At 40.4% G+C, this 19,106-nt stretch overlaps 1 protein-coding gene across 1 annotated transcript; it reads left to right on the forward strand.

The window, feature by feature from the left end:
* The first annotated feature begins 1,693 nt into the window (after nt 1–1,693).
* On the forward strand, nt 1,694–15,424 carry LOC142381836 (GTPase IMAP family member 2-like). The gene is made up of 5 exons (XM_075467090.1): nt 1,694–1,730; nt 6,928–6,945; nt 10,845–10,865; nt 11,353–11,400; nt 13,151–15,424. Coding segments are annotated over exons 4-5 (549 nt in total). The 5' UTR covers nt 1,694–1,730; nt 6,928–6,945; nt 10,845–10,865; nt 11,353–11,399; the 3' UTR covers nt 13,699–15,424.
* The last annotated feature ends 3,682 nt before the right edge of the window (nt 15,425–19,106 follow it).

The following is a 19,106-nucleotide window of genomic DNA, read 5'->3' on the forward strand; positions in this document are numbered from 1 at the left end:
ATGGAATACATTACGGACACATTTTGGAGTGCAATAAAAAATTATGAGGCGGGCCGTAGTTTGGAGACCATTGGTCTAACTCAGAGGTCTTCAACAGGGGGTCTGCGACCCCCAGGGGGTCCGCGGAGGTACTGCAGAGGGGTCGCGAAATATTTGGTTGTTTAGATCAAAAATTAAATTTTTTTTTTTTTTTTTTTTTTTTCAAACAGTTTTTTCTCACAAATCGTGTGCAAACGTTTGCCATCCACACAGGGCCGGCCCAAGCATTTATGGGGCCTTAAGCAGAATTTCATTTGGGGCCCCCCTACTACCACCTCAGCTCCAGATGCCTCATTATTCCATAGCTACACTGTTATGTGTGTAACGGACCCACAATCATTAGCATTATTTGTAATCATCTTACATTATACAGGTGTCAGCAAACTCATAAATATGGTTTAATTAACTTCTACATAAAGAGTGATGTATAAGTATGGCTCATTAATTAACTATTTGGAAGTAACATCAGCAGGCTGGAGACTGCATTTATAGTTATCACGTTAAATAGTGTAATTTCTTTCAGGTGTGCAATGGTGTGCGAAATTTTCAAAATCCAAAATAGAATCAAATGACATTCACATTATCTTACAGAAAAATAAAGTTGTAATCAAAATTAAATTCAAAATTGTTCTCGGGGCCCCCTGGTGGCGTGGGGGTCATAAGCGACCGCATAGTTGGCATATGCCTTGGGCCGGCTCTGCATCCACAGATGGTTTGAGGATTCATTGTCCCATCTACATGCATGTTTACAGTTAAAATCTGTGGATTATTTGAATAGCTCAGTGTTGTATGCAAGATGTTTGTTTATAAATGGCAGTGGCACGGCCACCCTGTACCTTGCACATGTTTAAAATAAAAACATGAATATATTAACCTGTGTATTATTTGAATAGCTTAGTACAATAACAGAGTAGCTATGTTTATACACGGCACTAGGCCCCGTTAAATAGAAAACACAATTGTATGCCATATAAATAGTAGGGGGGTCCCTGCTCCAACTCTCCATCAGTTTGGGGGTCCCTGGCCTGAAAAACGTTGAAGACCCCTGGTCTAACTTAAAGGGGACATGAAAAAAAAAAACTTTTTCTGTGCTTGAGAGCACATGTTTGGGAGTCTGAAGTCACTACAAGTCAAGAAGTAAGAAAACACAACCCTGTCACTTTGTTTTGGGCCCATAGATGTGAAAATGTGTCATTCAGTGTGTGGTTGAGATTTGAGGGTAAAGTTAGGTCACTCTCCAAGAGGGGACTTTGTTCTTCTTAAAGACTGTATATTATGATCCAGGATATTAAAGGTCAGCAGTGGATAAGTTTCATGTCTTTAACAGCTGAAGGATTCCTTTAGTCGGCCTTTTAGCTGTTACTGATTCAGTTCAAAGTCATCCTGGCAGCAGTTTCATTTCCCGTCACCTCTTAGCAAATTGAACTGGGAAAACTTCCCTGAACAGTCAGAATAACAGTGTTGTGTAGATGGTCGACACAAAGCACATTTTATTCAAATATTTTCAGTTCTCTGAACAGTGATCATGATCAGAGTTTACAGATTGTCTTCAGTCCACCTTAAAGAAAGAGAGAGTTTAATTCCAGCTTGTTTATGGTGTGTTGTTTTTAATATGTAATATTCACTTTGTTTCTTCTTCTTTTCTGTCCATTTATGTGTGTCGGACCATAAAGAACTAAAATGTCTTGAAGGTAGGTGTGAGTTTCTGTTTTGTTCTCCAGGTGTAACCAGCCCCTTAACTGATATAAAATGGAATATGTTTCAGTCTTCACCATCTTGAATGGGAGACATGATTTGGGTTATTGATCTATGGAGGAATGTTTGATTGATAACAGAGTAGTTTTTATGGAACTTGATATCCATAAGTGCTAATCATTTTCCACAGCAGCTGGTCCCAAAAACAGATGTTGCCTCCTTGTAATCCTCTATTGTAAAATATTTGCTGCATACAGAAGTTAAAGTGAACTGACTCAGATCTTCTTTTTACTTGGTGTGAGAGACAAAGTCCTGGGCCCTCATTCATCATTAGTGCGTAGAATCCCTTCTAAATCCTGTCGTATGAGTGAAATTTAGAATGTGCCCAAGTACAAAAAAAATCGGCATTCATCAAACGTTCTTAGACAGGTCGTACGCACATCTGCAATGATAAATACCACACCTGCCAGTTCACCTTGCGCGGGCACGAGCAGACTCATTTGCATCATGGAACTTCCCCAAGTAACCATATATGGCACCAACATTCCCTTTAAAAGCCACCGGAACGTGCTTGCTTGCGCTTGACTCAGAGCGCGGATCTCGAAAACACATGAGAAGCAATACAGAATCATACGCGGCGGACAGCACAGCTTTATGCCAATTACACACACAGGCTCCACACCTCCACACACGCATCGCGTCTGCAATCATAACTCATTAGGGGAAATCACATTTTGCCAATATTTTTTGGCCATCGGGCAACGACATTGAGAAGCAGCATATCACTGTCGCATATAAGCTGTACATTAATGGAGTGCTTCCCCTTCCTATTCACAAGGTTGTATTCGTGCTGTGATGGTGCTTTTAGTGCGACGTGAGTGCAGTCTATTGCTCCTATGACGTTGGGGAACTGCGCGATACCATATAAACCTTGCTTAATGTCTGCCTGGCGTGGACCCCCATAAGGGAATCGAATGTAAGTCGGGGCCAAAGAAATAATCGCATCCAACACTGTGGGCATAATTCGGCTCATGGACGGCTGAGAAATGCCGCATCGATGGCCCCAATTCACGGCAGAGGTCGAGCAATATATGTTTTGGAATTCTGAACCTGCTTAGAAGCCACTCACTACTTTCTGCCAATAAATCTGCACGCTCCCTAAACACACGTTCCCTCCGTAGCGCACGGTTTTCCAGATCCTCAAGCAATGCAGGATGGGCCATGTTGCGTTCTGAATGGCATGTCCTACGTGTGCCTTTTATACCCATATCAATTAAACTAGGCTGAATATTGTCAGGTCTTCTGGTGAAACAATTATTGTTACACTCTGAATGAAATGCAATGAACGCCAGGTAGGTCTAATACACCCTGCTTTGGAATTGCAGAGGCTACGCGGACCCAAATGCCGTCAGACATACTGTAATGCAACAATTGAATGAACATTGTAATATTCCCCTGTGCGCCGATCAACACCATTTGCAGTTTCGTAATTCTACCACTAGGCAATGTGCGTAGGCATGGTCAAAACTGTGCGTAGATTTAGGCACATTTCTAAGTTCAAGTACACGTTCATAAATCCCACACTTTGCTCAGGAATGATCGCACGCACGCTTTACGCACAGATCTGTTCCTAAGAACGCTTGATAAATGAGGGCCCTGCTTTTTTCTGAATCCTTTAAAGTTCAGCAGTCAGTTATCAGGTCTGAAGTCCATCATGCTTTCCAGTTTAATTCAGTCCTCCTTGAAGCATCTGTGACTGGTTGTTAGTCTAACTCAGTGGTCCCCAAACTTTTTCTAAAGAGGGCCGGCTCGCTCTGCATGGCTCTTTGAGAGGGCCGGAGGCCGGAGATTTTCAACGTAAATTACAGTAAATATGCCCACTGTATGCAGCAGATCTATCTTAGCTGAATTTTAGCCCATTCAATGTGGGCTGTTGTTATTATTTCTGTTAGGCTGCTATCATGTTAAAATGATATAACACAGTTTTAAATGGAAATAGCTGAAATCACAAAATATTAATAATAACATGAATAATTTTAGATAAAAGCCTGTTTAAGCATTTAAAAAAAATCATATTTTATTCCAATATTTGAACTCACACAATTCTATTTGGCATAAAAAACTTCCAAGAATGAACAACAATTAAGAACATCTTAAAGTGATACTCCGGAGTAGATTCAACCTGGGGTCATTTGAACCGTGATATCCAGCCAAGTAGCCCACCCGCAGTTTTTTCGATATTGGCTGAACATCAGCTGAGTTACTGAGTTATCCCGAATTGCTTCGTACAAGGGTTAATGGATCCAGGTCCGTATCTCCAAAATTACCACACTAAAATCACATGCCATGACACCAAACTTCTACAGGAGTACAAATATGGTCTGTACTCACCAAACGATGCATTTGGAAGTTTGAAAATAGTCCAGGAGTTTATTATTATCAACACAAGCCTGATAGCTTCTCTGCAGCTAAAGCTGCGTCGACGTCACTTCAGAGAGCTGGGAGCTTCAAAGTAAGATGAGGGTTGAGCTACTACTGTAGACAACAAAGTATATGCTATATTCTACATGTTTTTTTATGAATTTTTATGTTGTAGAGTTGTGAAGTTATTTTATCAATGGAGAAACTGAGCAGCCTTGCTTTGTTGTCTACAGTAGTAGATCAACCTTCATCTTATTTTGAAGCTCCCAGCTCTCTGAAGTGACGTCGACGCAGCTTTAGCTGCAGAGAAGCTATCAGGCTTGTGTTGATAATAATAAACTCCTGGACTATTTTCAAACTTCCAAATGCATCGTTTGGTGAGTACAGACCATATTTGTACTCCTGTAGAAGTTTGGTGTCATGGCATGTGATTTTAGTGTGGTAATTTTGGAGATACGGACCAGGATCCATTAACCCTTGTACGAAGCAATTCGGGATAACTCAGTAACTCAGCTGATGTTCAGCCAATATCGAAAAAACTGCGGGTGGGCTACTTGGCTGGATATCACGGTTCAAATGACCCCAGGTTGAATCTACTCCGGAGTATCACTTTAATGCCATATAAAACCATGGCTTAGAATTATTTTGTTTTGACATTTGAAAATTACACAACTTCTTTCACATTGTTAATCAATAAATCAATAGGCGTACATATTTCAAAACTTAGGTTGCAAATAATTAGTCTAATTTTCTATTACTCAGCTTATTTAACAACACAATGCATTCAAACATTTTGCAATGTATGTTTTAATAAAATCTTTTTAACAAAAGCTTTTATTTCGACACACAATACTGAGGTGAGAGCAGTGTGAACGTTATGTTATGATGATTGCATAGGATTCTAAATACAGTGGCCATAAGAGGACAAAAATGTTTTTATGTTATTACATTTGCAGCATTCGATAAATCGGCCAGAGTCCGTCTCTGAAAAAGGCTGCACAACAGCGCCAAAACCTACCAGTGGCCCACAATGGAATTACACATGTTCTCACCATAGAGAACAGTGACGCGCCGGTCGACGAAAAAACATCCCGCAACCGACCACTTTTTCCACTAACCCGCCCGTTAACTCAGACCGCAAGAAATATTCATGAAAAAATGTTGACCCGACCCGCTTTTAAAAAAAGTAGCCAATGGTCTTAATGAACATCCTAGATCTTTGATCTCGGCGAATGAGTCCCAAACCTTACTTTTTCTGCTTGTGTGTTTGCGGAGCTTCCACTCTCCCAACTTGACCTTCCCTCTTGCTGTCTCCATACCTACTGTACTTCTGACCACGTACGTCATCTCTACGGAAGTTATTCAGCCAATAAAGTGTATTTATTTAATAGAACATTGTCTACTGTTTGAATTACAAACGTTTAACACGTTATTTTTTAATGTTTATCTTAAAACACAAAACGACCCGACCGATTGCAACCCGAATATTATTAAAAATATTTTTTTATGACCCGCAACTGCGGGTGATCGCGGATGCCTGCAGGCACCCGCTGGCTTCGGGTCAGCCCGCGCATCACTGATAGAGAATAAACAGGAAGAAATTAGATTAACGGTGTTAAAGTCCGGTGCGGGAGGGATGGAATACATTACGGACACATTTTGGAGGGCCATAAAAAATGATGTGGCGGGCCGTAGTTTTGGGACCATTGGTCTAACTTAAAGGGGACATGAAAAAAATCCCCTTTTTCTGTGCTTGAGAGCACATGTTTGGGTGTCTGAAGTCACTACAAGTCAAGAGGTAAGAAAACACAACCCTGTCACTTTGTTTTGGGCCCATAGATGTGAAAATGTGTCATTCAGTGTGTGGTTGAGATTTGAGGGTAAAGTTAGGTCACTTTCCAAGAGGTGACTTTGTTCTTCTTGAAGACTGTATATTATGATCCAGGATATTAAAGCTGCCGTAGGCAAGTTTTCAAAATTACGAGTCTAAAGTCGGAAAATTCGAACTGATACAACTTTCAGGTCCCTGCCCCAACCTCTAACAAGCTCCGAATCGCCCCCCAAATCCTCCCCCTCTGTGGACGAGGTTGTGCACGTGAGTTCACACCAGTGTGAGCGCACACAAGCTGGGGAAGACTCACGCTCAGCAGCGTGTGCACAAGCTGTGATTGACAGGTAGGATTCCTCCACCCTAACTTGATTGGTTAAAAACAGCCGGGAGCGCTCGGTTTTTGTAAGCATGATTACAGGCTTCAGAGGGAGCTACAGATTTCGTTATTTTTCCTAAACAGCCTATTTAATATTCTACTTCCAGAATCCCATGACAGTTCAAGCTAATATGACTAAAAAAAAGTTGCCTACTGCCGCTTTAAAGGTCAGCAGTGGATAAGTTTCATGTCTTTAACAGCTGAAGGATTCCTTTAGTCGGCCTTTTAGCTGTTACTGATTCAGTTCAAAGTCATCCTGGCAGCAGTTTCATTTCCCGTCACCTCTCAGCAAATTGAACTGGAACAACTGGGAAAACTTCCCTGAACAGACAGAATAACAGTGTTGTGTAGATGGTCGACACAAAGCACATTTTATTCAAATATTTTCAGTTCTCTGAACAGTGATCAAGCTGCAACTTGATTAGAGTTTACAGATTCTCTTCAGTCCACCTTAAAGAAAGAGAGAGTTTAATTCCAGCTTGTTTATGGTGTGTTGTTTTTAATATGTAATATTCACTTTGTTTCTTCTTCTTTTCTGTCCATTTATGTGTGTCGGACCATAAAGAACTAAAATGTCTTGAAGGTAGGTGTGAGTTTCTGTTTTGTTCTCCAGGTGTAACCAGCCCCTTAACTGATATAAAATGGAATATGTTTCAGTCTTCACCATCTTGAATGGGAGACATGATTTGGGTTATTGATCTATGGAGGAATGTTTGATTGATAACAGAGTAGTTTTTATGGAACTTGATATCCATAAGTGCTAATCATTTTCCACAGCAGCTGGTCCCAAAAACAGATGTTGCCTCCTTGTAATCCTCTATTGTAAAATATTTGCTGCATACAGAAGTTAAAGTGAACTGACTCAGATCTTCTTTTTACTTGGTGTGAGAGACAAAGTCCTAGGCCCTCATTCATCATTAGTGCGTAGAATCCCTTCTAAATCCTGTCGAATGAGTGAAATTTAGAATGTGCCCAAGTACAAAAAAAAATCGGCATTCATCAAACGTTCTTAGACAGGTCGTACGCACATCTGCAATGATAAATACCACACCTGCCAGTTCACCTTGCGCGGGCACGAGCAGACTCATTTGCATCATGGAACTTCCCCAAGTAACCATATATGGCACCAACATTCCCTTTAAAAGCCACCAGAACTTGCTTGCTTGCGCTTGACTCAGAGCGCGGATCTCGAAAACACATGAGAAGCAATACAGAATCATACGCGGCGGACAGCACAGCTTTATGCCAATTACACACACAGGCTCCACACCTCCACACACGCATCGCGTCTGCAATCATAACTCATTAGGGGAAATCACATTTTGCCAATATTTTTTGGCCATCGGGCAACGACATTGAGAAGCAGCATATCACTGTCGCATATAAGCTGTACATTAATGGAGTGCTTCCCCTTCCTATTCACAAGGTTGTATTCGTGCTGTGATGGTGCTTTTAGTGCGACGTGAGTGCAGTCTATTGCTCCTATGACGTTGGGGAACTGCGCGATACCATATAAACCTTGCTTAATGTCTGCCTGGCGTGGACCCCCATAAGGGAATCGAATGTAAGTCGGGGCCAAAGAAATAATCGCATCCAACACTGTGGGCATAATTCGGCTCATGGACGGCTGAGAAATGCCGCATCGATGGCCCCAATTCACGGCAGAGGTCGAGCAATATATGTTTTGGAATTCTGAACCTGCTTAGAAGCCACTCACTACTTTCTGCCAATAAATCTGCACGCTCCCTAAACACGTGCTCCCTCCGTAGCGCACGGTTTTCCAGATCCTCAAGCAATGCAGGATGGGCCATGTTGCGTTCTGAATGGCATGTCCTACGTGTGCCTTTTATACCCATATCAATTAAACTAGGCTGAATATTGTCAGGTCTTCTGGTGAAACAATTATTGTTACACTCTGAATGAAATGCAATGAACGCCAGGTAGGTCTAATACACCCTGCTTTGGAATTGCATAGGCTACACGGACCCAAATGCCGTCAGACATACTGTAATGCAACAATTGAATGAACATTGTAATATTCCCCTGTGCAGCGATCAACACCATTTGCAGTTTCGTAATTCTACCACTAGGCAATGTGCGTAGGCATGGTCAAAACTGTGCGTAGATTTAGGCACATTTCTAAGTTCAAGTACACGTTCATAAATCCCACACTTTGCTCAGGAATGATCGCACGCACGCTTTACGCACAGATCTGTTCCTAAAAACGCTTGATAAATGAGGGCCCTGCTTTTTTCTGAATCCTTTAAAGTTCAGCAGTCAGTTATCAGGTCTGAAGTCCATCATGCTTTCCAGTTTAATTCAGTCCACCTTGAAGCATCTGTGACTGGTTGTTAGTCTAACTCAGTGGTCCCCAAACTTTTTCTAAAGAGGGCCGGCTCGCTCTGCATGGCTCTTTGAGAGGGCCGGAGGCCGGAGATTTTCCATGTAAATTACAGTAAATATGCCTACTGTATGCAGCAGATCTATCTTAGCTGAATTTTAGCCCATTCAATGTGGGCTGTTGTTATTATTTCTGTTAGGCTGCTATCATGTTAAAATGATATAACACAGTTTTAAATGGAAATAGCTGAAATCACAAAATATTAATAATAACATGAATAATTTTAGATAAAAGCCTGTTTAAGCATTTAAAAAAATCATATTTTATTCCAATATTTGAACTCACACAATTCTATTTGGCATAAAAAACTTCCAAGAATGAACAACAATTAAGAACATCTTAATGCCATATAAAACCATGGCTTAGAATTATTTTGTTTTGACATTTGAAAGTTACACAACTTCTTTCACATTGTTAATCAATAAATCAATAGGCGTACATATTTCAAAACTTAGGTTGCAAATAATTAGTCTAATTTTCTATTACTCAGCTTATTTAACAACACAATGCATTCAAACATTTTGCAATGTATGTTTTAATAAAATCTTTTTAACAAAAGCTTTTATTTCGACACACAATACTGAGGTGAGAGCAGTGTGAACGTTACGTTATGATGATTGCATAGGATTCTAAATACAGTGGCCATAAGAGGACAAAAATGTTTTTATGTTATTACATTTGCAGCATTCGATAAATCGGCCAGAGTCCGTCTCTGAAAAAGGCTGCACAACAGCGCCAAAACCTACCAGTGGCCCACAATGGAATTACACATGTTCTCACCATAGAGAACAGTGACGCGCCGGTCGACGAAAAAACATCCCGCAACCGACCACTTTTTCCACTAACCCGCCCGTTACCTCAGACCGCAAGAAATATTCATGAAAAAATGTTGACCCGACCCGCTTTTAAAAGAAGTAGCCAATGGTCTTAATGAACATCCTAGATCTTTGATCTCGGCGAATGAGTCCCAAACCTTACTTTTTCTGCTTGTGTGTTTGCGGAGCTTCCACTCTCCCAACTTGACCTTCCCTCTTGCTGTCTCCATACCTACTGTACTTCTGACCACGTACGTCATCTCTGCGGAAGTTATTCAGCCAATAAAGTGTATTTATTTAATAGAACATTGTCTACTGTTTGAATTACAAACGTTTAACACGTTATTTTTTAATGTTTATCTAAAACACAAAACGACCCGACCGATTGCAACCCGAATATTATTAAAAATATTTTTTTATGACCCGCAACTGCGGGTGATCGCGGATGCCTGCAGGCACCCGCTGGCTTCGGGTCAGCCCGCGCATCACTGATAGAGAATAAACAGGAAGAAATTAGATTAACGGTGTTAAAGTCTGGTGCGGGAGGGATGGAATACATTACGGACACATTTTGGAGGGCCATAAAAAAATGATGTGGCGGGCCGTAGTTTTGGGACCATTGGTCTAACTTAAAGGGGACATGAAAAAAATCCCCTTTTTCTGTGCTTGAGAGCACATGTTTGGGTGTCTGAAGTCACTACAAGTCAAGAAGTAAGAAAACACAACCCTGTCACTTTGTTTTGGGCCCATAGATGTGAAAATGTGTCATTCAGTGTGTGGTTGAGATTTGAGGGTAAAGTTAGGTCACTTTCCAAGAGGTGACTTTGTTCTTCTTAAAGACTGTATATTATGATCCAGGATATTAAAGGTCAGCAGTGGATAAGTTTCATGTCTTTAACAGCTGAAGGATTCCTTTAGTCGGCCTTTTAGCTGTTACTGATTCAGTTCAAAGTCATCCTGGCAGCAGTTTCATTTCCCGTCACCTCTCAGCAAATTGAACTGGAACAACTGGGAAAACTTCCCTGAACAGACAGAATAACAGTGTTGTGTAGATGGTCGACACAAAGCACATTTTATTCAAATATTTTCAGTTCTCTGAACAGTGATCAAGCTGCAACTTGATTAGAGTTTACAGATTCTCTTCAGTCCACCTTAAAGAGAGAGAGAGTTTAATTCCAGCTTGTTTATGGTGTGTTGTTTTTAAAATGAAATATTCACTTTGTTTCTTCTTCTTTTCTCTCCATTTATGTGTGTCGGACCATAAAGAACAAAAACGTCGTGAAGCAGGTAGGTGTGAGTAACTGGTTTGTTCTCCAGGTGCAACCAGCCCCTTAACTGATATAAAATGGAATATGTTTCAGTCTTCACCATCTTGAATAGGAGACATGATTTGGGTTATTGATCTATGGAGGAATGTTTGATTGATAACAGAGTAGTTTTTATGGAACTTGATATCCATAAGTGCTAATCATTTTCCACAGCAGCTGGTCCCAAAAACAGATGTTGCCTCCTTGTAATCCTCTATTGTAAAATATTTGCTGCATACAGAAGTTAAAGAGAACTGACTCAGATCTTCTTTTTACTTGGTGTGAGAGACAAAGTCCTGCTTTTTTCTGAATCCTTTAAAGTTCAGCAGTCAGTTATTAAGCTGTTTTTTAAATCCATCAAACTCTAATAACCAACATTTATAACCATGGGATGTTTGAATGGTCGCTGCAATTAACAGATTAATTACTTTTTTTAAATCATTTATATCTGCATTTTCTCATTGCAGATCCGTCTGTGAAACTCAGCAGCAGTCTTGAATGGCTGCCACCTGACAGTAAGTTATTCTAAACTGAACTGAACTCTTTATTATGGTGATACATAGATTCACAGAAGATTTCCAACATGACTCACCCCCTCTGTGCTTTTCCTATTTTCTTGCTTTACAACCTATAATTTACAATAAAATGTTCCACAATGGTGAAGTGGAGAAAGAAACCTGTTCTGAAAGCCCCCAGAGTCTGCAACACCACTGATCAAGAAGCAGCATGAAGACTGAGGTGTAAAGTGGTGGAGAATTACAAATCAGGGTTTGGTCATGGAAATAATTATCTGAAATCCCATTTAGTCCATAACCACAAACTGGAAAAATATGGCACCACAACCAACCTGACCAGGGAGGAACGTTACAGACCAGTTATGGGGGGCATTAATCAGGGAAGCAACAAAGAGAGCAGAGGTAACCCTGAAGGAGCTGGAAAGCTCCACAGAGGAGACTGCTTTATCTGTCCATCAGACCACTAGAAGCTGTACACTCCACAGAGCTGAGCTTTAATGAAGAGTGGGCAGAAAAAGACACTGCTTACAGAAAGCTTCCCTAAAAGTCATGTGGGAGACTCCCCAAACATCTGGAAAAGGGTTCCCCTGGGCAGATGAGACTACAATTGAACTTATTCTCCATCATGGATGTCTGGAGCAAACCCAGCACCTCTCATCACCCCAAGAACAGCATCCCCACAGTGAAGCATGGTGGTGGCAGCATCATGCTGGGGGATTGTTTTTCATCTGGCAATTGGTCAGAGTTGGCTGGGACGGGGGTTCACCTTCCAGCAGGAGGTGGCCCTCAGCATGCTGCTACAGCAGTACTCCAACAGTTTAAAAGGAAACGTTTAAATGCGTCGGAATGACCCATCAAAGCCCAGACCTCAATCCACCTGTTATATGACTAAAAGGCTGCTGAACACCAGCAGAACCCAACACGAATGCAGTTTCTATACATTTTGTTTTTAATTCTTTATACGATTCATTCTCGCTTCATGTCACTTAATCAGTTTGGACAATTTCAGATTTTTGGGGTTTTTAACTAGCCTGACTACGTCATACTCACGATTCTAGTCAGAATGTGAGTCTGATACTGTTGGATAGAGATTTGGGTATGGGGCGTGTTTCAGCCGAACCAGGAGAAAAAATGCCTCTTCGCTCAATTGGATAGACCTACAACCAATCAGAGCAACGTAGTATGTGACGTAGTTTAAGCAACACACACTTGTTGTTGGAAGGACGGCAAAAACATATTTTCTATCGATAAAAGCCTTTATCCCGTTCCTCTGTTCGTCTTTCAAAATGAATGCAATGTGGAGATCCTGTAGAACAGACTCGATGGCAGAATCTACACACCCTAGCTCTCCAGCGGCAGCCATGTTCAGCTCTTTAGTGACGTAGTCGATAATGTCCCTGTTGATCATCTGTCCATCATCGTATAAAGCCCGCCCTGGCAATCTGATTGGTCCGACCAATTCTTGGTCGGGCATAATGATTTCCCAACTGAGCAGAGCCAGACCGAACTTCCCGACCAAAACTTTTATGGGCGGGGCTAAGTTCGGCTGGCACCCAGGCTAGTTTTTAACCCCCCACCACCAAAAAATCGAATTAAATACATTTACATTACAGGTTATAATGCAAAAAAATAGGAAGAACTTTTCCTCTGTATGGTTTTTATAGGTATAAGTTCCATATTTAGATGTTTCTATTCGCAGTGTAAATGTGTTTAATTTAGCATCATTCACTTTGTGTTGCTGTCATTACAGTGTCTGAGCTCAACATTGTTCTGTTGGGAAACAGCTGCTCTGAGAGGGAAAAGGTGACAGACTTCATAAAGAGTGCATCTGACGAGTATAGTGAGCGTGACGTCAGAGGTTGTCGGAGATTTGAATTCCAAGTGAAGGGGGAAAAAATATTTGCCATCAACCCCCCAAATCTGCTGAGTCCTGACATCTCCCAAAATGAAATAGAAGAACATGTAGAAACCAGTCTGAGTCTCAGTGAGCCTGGACCCCACGTGTTGCTGCTGGTTCTGCAGCCTGAAGACCTCACAGAGGATCAGAATGAGAAGCTCTGCGGAATCCTTAAACTCTTCGGCGATCGACCATTTGATCATTCGCTGGTACTGATATCAACACCAAGAGAAGAGAAGCCAGGATTCATGGAAGAGTACAGGCAGCATCCGGCCCTAAAGGACATGATCGAAATGTGTAGATACAGATATTTGTGGTTTAAAAACCTTGAAGTGCCAGAGTTGTTGGCACGAATAGGTCAGATTGTAAAAGAGAACAGAGGAGAGCATCTGAAACGTTAAGGATCTGTCTTCTGGTTCCAGTAAAACATCTCATCTTTACAGCCGATGAGAAGAAGAATTCTAATTCTTAGAATTTAACAATGATTCTGCTGAAAAGAGTAGATTCACGAGAACAGGCTGAGCTTCTGGTTTAAGAAAACACTTGTTTTATAACTTTGATTTATGCATCTATCCAATTTTCAGACAACATATTTACTTTGAGGTTTACTGTCATTTTTCGTATTTTTTTGTGACATGATGTCACTTTTTTAATTTAGTGAATGTATTTCCATCATGCTTTAATCATTTAAACAAACCAAATACAATTTATAATGATTTTTCCTAAATGTAAATTTGAGTTATTAGTTGGACAGTAAATACAGTTACAGCTACTTCTAAACTAATCAAAGAAAAAGTTGCATTTTTTATTAGTTATAATAACAATAAGAGTTTATTAGTTATACGTTTTAATGAGGTAAATGAACATTTACAAATGTTAATTTGACATCTCCTGGTGATCTTGACATACCACACAAAGGTTAAAATAAGCAAAGTCAGTCCGGAACATTGAATCAACTTAACATCAAACACTAATAAAAGTGTCTGTGATGAGGTGTAGAAACATCGATATCTGACCAAGAAGCACAGAGATGGAGTGCAGAGCAAGGTTTAAAAAACCAGAAGCTGCTCTGGATTCAGCCGGATGAACAGAGAATATTCAAAGCGCTCACCCACTTTGTCTGCCACAGGTCATGAAATGTGCAGGTGAGTAGAGTGAGACCACTCCTCCTGGGTCAGTTAAAGCCAGATGTGACAGGAACACGACCAGCTGTGCTGCCCCAACACATGGACACACAGAAACACCCACTGTGACTCCTACAGAGTGAAAGAGAAACAGTTTGTGAGGTGAAAAATGTCATATTTTCACATGTTTGGGTTGATTTACTCGTAACTAATTGTGTATTTGATGAAAAGTTTGCTTCACATCAGCACAAAGTACAGCCTTTAAAAGCTCCATCAACACCTCTGATGGAAAAACATCATTAAAGTAGAGCAGCTGGACACAGAGAGAACAAGCTCAGCTGAAAGCTTGTTCCTCTCACATCCACCGAACCGTCGGCGCTCAGCATCAGCTGAAGTGCGTTTCCGCTTTCTAATCCTGCAGTTTTACACTTTTTTTTTTTGGTGCATTGGAGTGGTCAAAGTAAGTTTATTAATCCCAGACAAAACTTATTTTTGATGTAATGTCCATGATCTGAGAACTGCTCACTCCATTTGATCTGTTTAAAAGTTTAAATATTAAGTTCACTGATCATAAAAAGGTAAAAAAAATGAATGTTTGACAGATGATTTAAAATAGAAACTATTGAACACTGAAGTGATGCTCATTTATGTACATTTATACACAATATATTATGATTTTAACCAGATGTTTGCTGTTTCATTCTGTTATTGCTGTTGATATTCTTCATATTGTTGCCACACAAACTGTGGAAGGACACTGGGTTCTGTTCTCCTGCCAGGTGCCATGTTGGACTGATGGAGCTCTTTCTTTTTGTGGCAGAACACAGTTTCCTCCTCAAATACAGGGCTGATCAGACTCTATTAAAACTGCAAAAGGGACATAAAAACACCCCCATAAAACCTGACATTATCAAGCTGTTTATTATGAGCCACTTCTGTCTCTGCTTTCTCCTGTCGAGTTAAATATATGAACACATTAAAGCAAAAAAAGGTGTCAACAGAAGTCACAATCTCTTCCACATGAACTGTAATGAAGGAAGATTAAGGAAGCATGCAAAAACCAGACAGATACAGTTAGTTTATCCTGGTGCCAAATGAGGAGCAGATCCAGCAGAAAGAGTTTTAAAAGTTTAGCTTCAGAATCCAGAACAAACTGAAGACTTTCAGTCGAAGAAGGAAGAAACCAGGAAATATATATTTTAAATTAAAGTCTTTAGTGTGGCCCGTTCGTGTTTCAGTAAAACGAAATGATAGAAAAACTTAGCCTAGCAAGCCAGACCCCTACAGCAAAAAGCTGTGCAGGGGTACCCAGGCTCCGCCCTCGCAGTGACGCAACACCTTCGGCTTGCTACACTTACTCAGGCAAACTGCTCATTCAGGTGGATTCGAGTTCCCGAAAAAATGGGAACTCCACCCACTTTGTCGGGAAGCAATCAACTTTGAGCAGCGCCAACGGCCCAGGGTAGAGGCGTGTTCAAGGTAGTGACGTGGTTGAACTGCCACTCAACCCATGGATTGTACACGGAAGCGCTTCATTCAATATCAACATGGAGCAGCATCAAGCTTTTGACACTGCTGTAGATGCTGTAATGAAAGGGTTCGACGGGAGATTCTCGTTAAAAATCGAGCAAAGAACAGCCCTTGAATCATTTCTTGACAGGAAAGACGTTTTCGCCTTGCTCCCTACTGGCTTTGGTAAGAGTTTAATCTACCAGTTAGCCCCGCTGGTAGCTAAATCATACGTCAGAGGAAAGAGTGGTGTGATTGGCTTAAGCTTAGGCACAGCCTTTTCTGGCCACAACCAGTAGCAACCCGAGGGAGGCGGGTTGACCAGGCTATTTCGAATCGTATTCGTTATGGCCTTGGTCAGACCAGAATCTCGAAGAGATTTGAAAGTCTATGTTAATCAGGCTAGTGCAGGGGTCGAGTGACGCTAGATAGCAGTGTGGGCGGGATAAACGGTTGTCTGTTAAGTTGCCTCTGCACTCAACATCACGCAATAGGATGGCGCAACAACCAATCAGAGGGATGAAGAAGGATTACGTAGTCAGCGCGACGGAAAGTACATCGTAGTTTTTTTTTTTTTTTTTTTTTTGTTTTGAAAGATTTTTATTTTTTTTATTTTTTATTTTTTATTCAAACATGTCACATAGACAAAACAACGACATACTCAGAAGTAAACAATTATTATTTTTTTTTTTAACTTTACATATTCACACCTCCACATATACATATATAAAAACAATTGAAGGATCTTAAATGCCCAAGATAAAAAAAAATAAAAAAAGGGGGATAATAAATAATAATAATAATAAAAATAAATAAATAAAATAAAATAAATAACTTCTAAACAGTTACAAGAGGTTAGGACAGGTTAAGATTTTCTATGAGTGTGTATAATTTATTTGCATGGGGATTATTTATATGTTTCAGACATTTTTGTAACGAGGATATAGTATTTTTTAATGCAAGCCATGAAGGTGGGGATTTGGCATATCGGCACTTGTGAATATAAAATTTAGTGATGATGATGAGGTTATTTATCAAGAACTCTGTTTTCTTATCTTTGAGGATTACGCCTACTTGGATATCTTGAAAAGACCAAAAATCTGTGCCTATGGAACTGGACGATAATAAGTCATGTAGAGATTTCCACAAATTTTGGACAGTCTCACATTCATAAAATAGGTGTTCTGTTGTTTCCAAATTTGTTTTGCAGTTATAACAGTTTTCTACAACAAATTTAAATCTTCTTTTTAAAAATTCATTTGAGGGATAGATGTTGTTTATATTTTTGAAATGAACTTCTTTACATTTTGGGGGAACTGGGAATTTTAAGTATTTTGTCCGAATATTTGATTTTTCACATTTGTTATAATTTCTAAGAATGAATGAGCTTCTTGCTATACCTGGGTATATGGTGTTTACTGAATACTGTCTTAAAAATTTATTGTTACATTTATCACTTACTAGGTCCAAATCATCTAATTTTATTTTATGTAAATTTGGAGTTGGAATGATCAAGATATTATTCTTTACTGATTGGATAAGGGCTTGTGGGATATTATGTATAACTTTCCTATAAGTCTCACTGGAACAACTCATGCTATATTTAGCATTAAAAATAATTCAGTTCAAGAATGTTTCCATTATCATCCATTATGTGTCTAACAGACCAAATTTGTTTAGTCATCCAGTCTTCCATAAACACAGACTTCCTTCCACTCAATATTACCCGATTATTCCACAATGGTACATTATGAGGGCTGAAATTATGCTTGAACATCAGTTTCCAATTTAACAAAAGCTGTTGATGAAATTTGGATAATTTTATGGGCAGTTTTGAGATTTCAAAATCACAGACTAAGAGAAAATCAATGCCTCCAACTTTCTTAAAAACAAGAGAAGGTAGCGAGAACCATATCTCATCATGATTTCTTAAAAAAGAACGAAGCCATTTGATCTTCAATATACCATTCATAATTTCAAAATCAATTGCTTTTAAACCACCATCCTTATAATCCTTTATCAAATCTCCATTTTTGATGTAGTGATGCTTATTTTTCCATATGAAATTAAAGTTCATTCTATTGAGAAAGTACATCGTAGTGTGTAGTCTAATGTCAGAGAGGAAAGAATATTATTTTTCTTTTCGACTTTGCCTGTGTTTTTAATACCGGCACTCCAATCTGTTAATGTAGAAACTTTACGCGAATAATGTGGAAGAATGGAACTAAACGACAGTTGCCGTTTTTGCGTTTTGTTCGCCGGGCGCAGCCATTGTTTACCTCTCTCTGGAACTACACACTGAAACGTCGCACCTCTGTCGTCACTATGTAGCCCGGCCTCTGACCCCGCTCCTCACGATTTGATTGCCCAGATTAAGTTTCGATTTACAGCCTCTCAAAGAAACCACAAGTGACTAGACTAGCCCCGGAGCTTTGAGGTTGCTAGGGGCGTCTAGATTTCTAGGCTAAGAAAATTTAAAAATGAAAAGGTGGCTTCTTCTCTGTGATGGTGGCTCCACAGCGCCTCCTGCAGGTCGGGAGGCCGCATGAAAACTTTAGATATTAAGTCTGCTTTCGATTTCGTCCGTGACGCATTTAGGACTGAAGGGCGGATTATAGTTCTGCGTCTATCGTCTTGACGTGTTGCTTTGCTCTGGTCGCAAACCACTTTTCATGTTATGGTTCTGCAACCTCGGTCTGGAATTTCTCGGGACGCACAGCAGTTTCCCCTCGCGAGAATTTCGGTGGGCGGTGACGAGAACTTCGGCGGCACTGGCGGAAGTGTTTATTTTTCAAAAAAAAAAAAGTGTATGCAAGATATGGATTTGGAGTTGCTCGACATCGAAGAAGAACAGCTTCTTTTATTGGAGTTGGCGAAAATGCAAAGGAGGAAGCCACACAGACAACCAGAAAGGCACACCGAGGACCAATCACAGCCGCTTTTGTCTGCGCACTTCCGTTGGTGGTCTGCGTGCGTCTGTCGCGTAGTCAGGATTTTTCTGAGGTGCACCACAGCCCTTTTACAGACAGCCGTTCCACTTCCTATTCGCCCCATTATAAAAAAATTGGCTGCAGTTCAGTTGATTTTCTCTGGGGGCGCTGGCGAGCGAGTGCAGAATGACCATTTTCCATATGGAGAGAGATTAGTCTCAAAACCGCTGACAAATGTGTAAATGA

This window comes from Odontesthes bonariensis, chromosome 6 (genome assembly GCF_027942865.1).
Source record: "Odontesthes bonariensis isolate fOdoBon6 chromosome 6, fOdoBon6.hap1, whole genome shotgun sequence".
In the NCBI taxonomy this organism is placed as follows: domain Eukaryota; kingdom Metazoa; phylum Chordata; class Actinopteri; order Atheriniformes; family Atherinopsidae; genus Odontesthes; species Odontesthes bonariensis.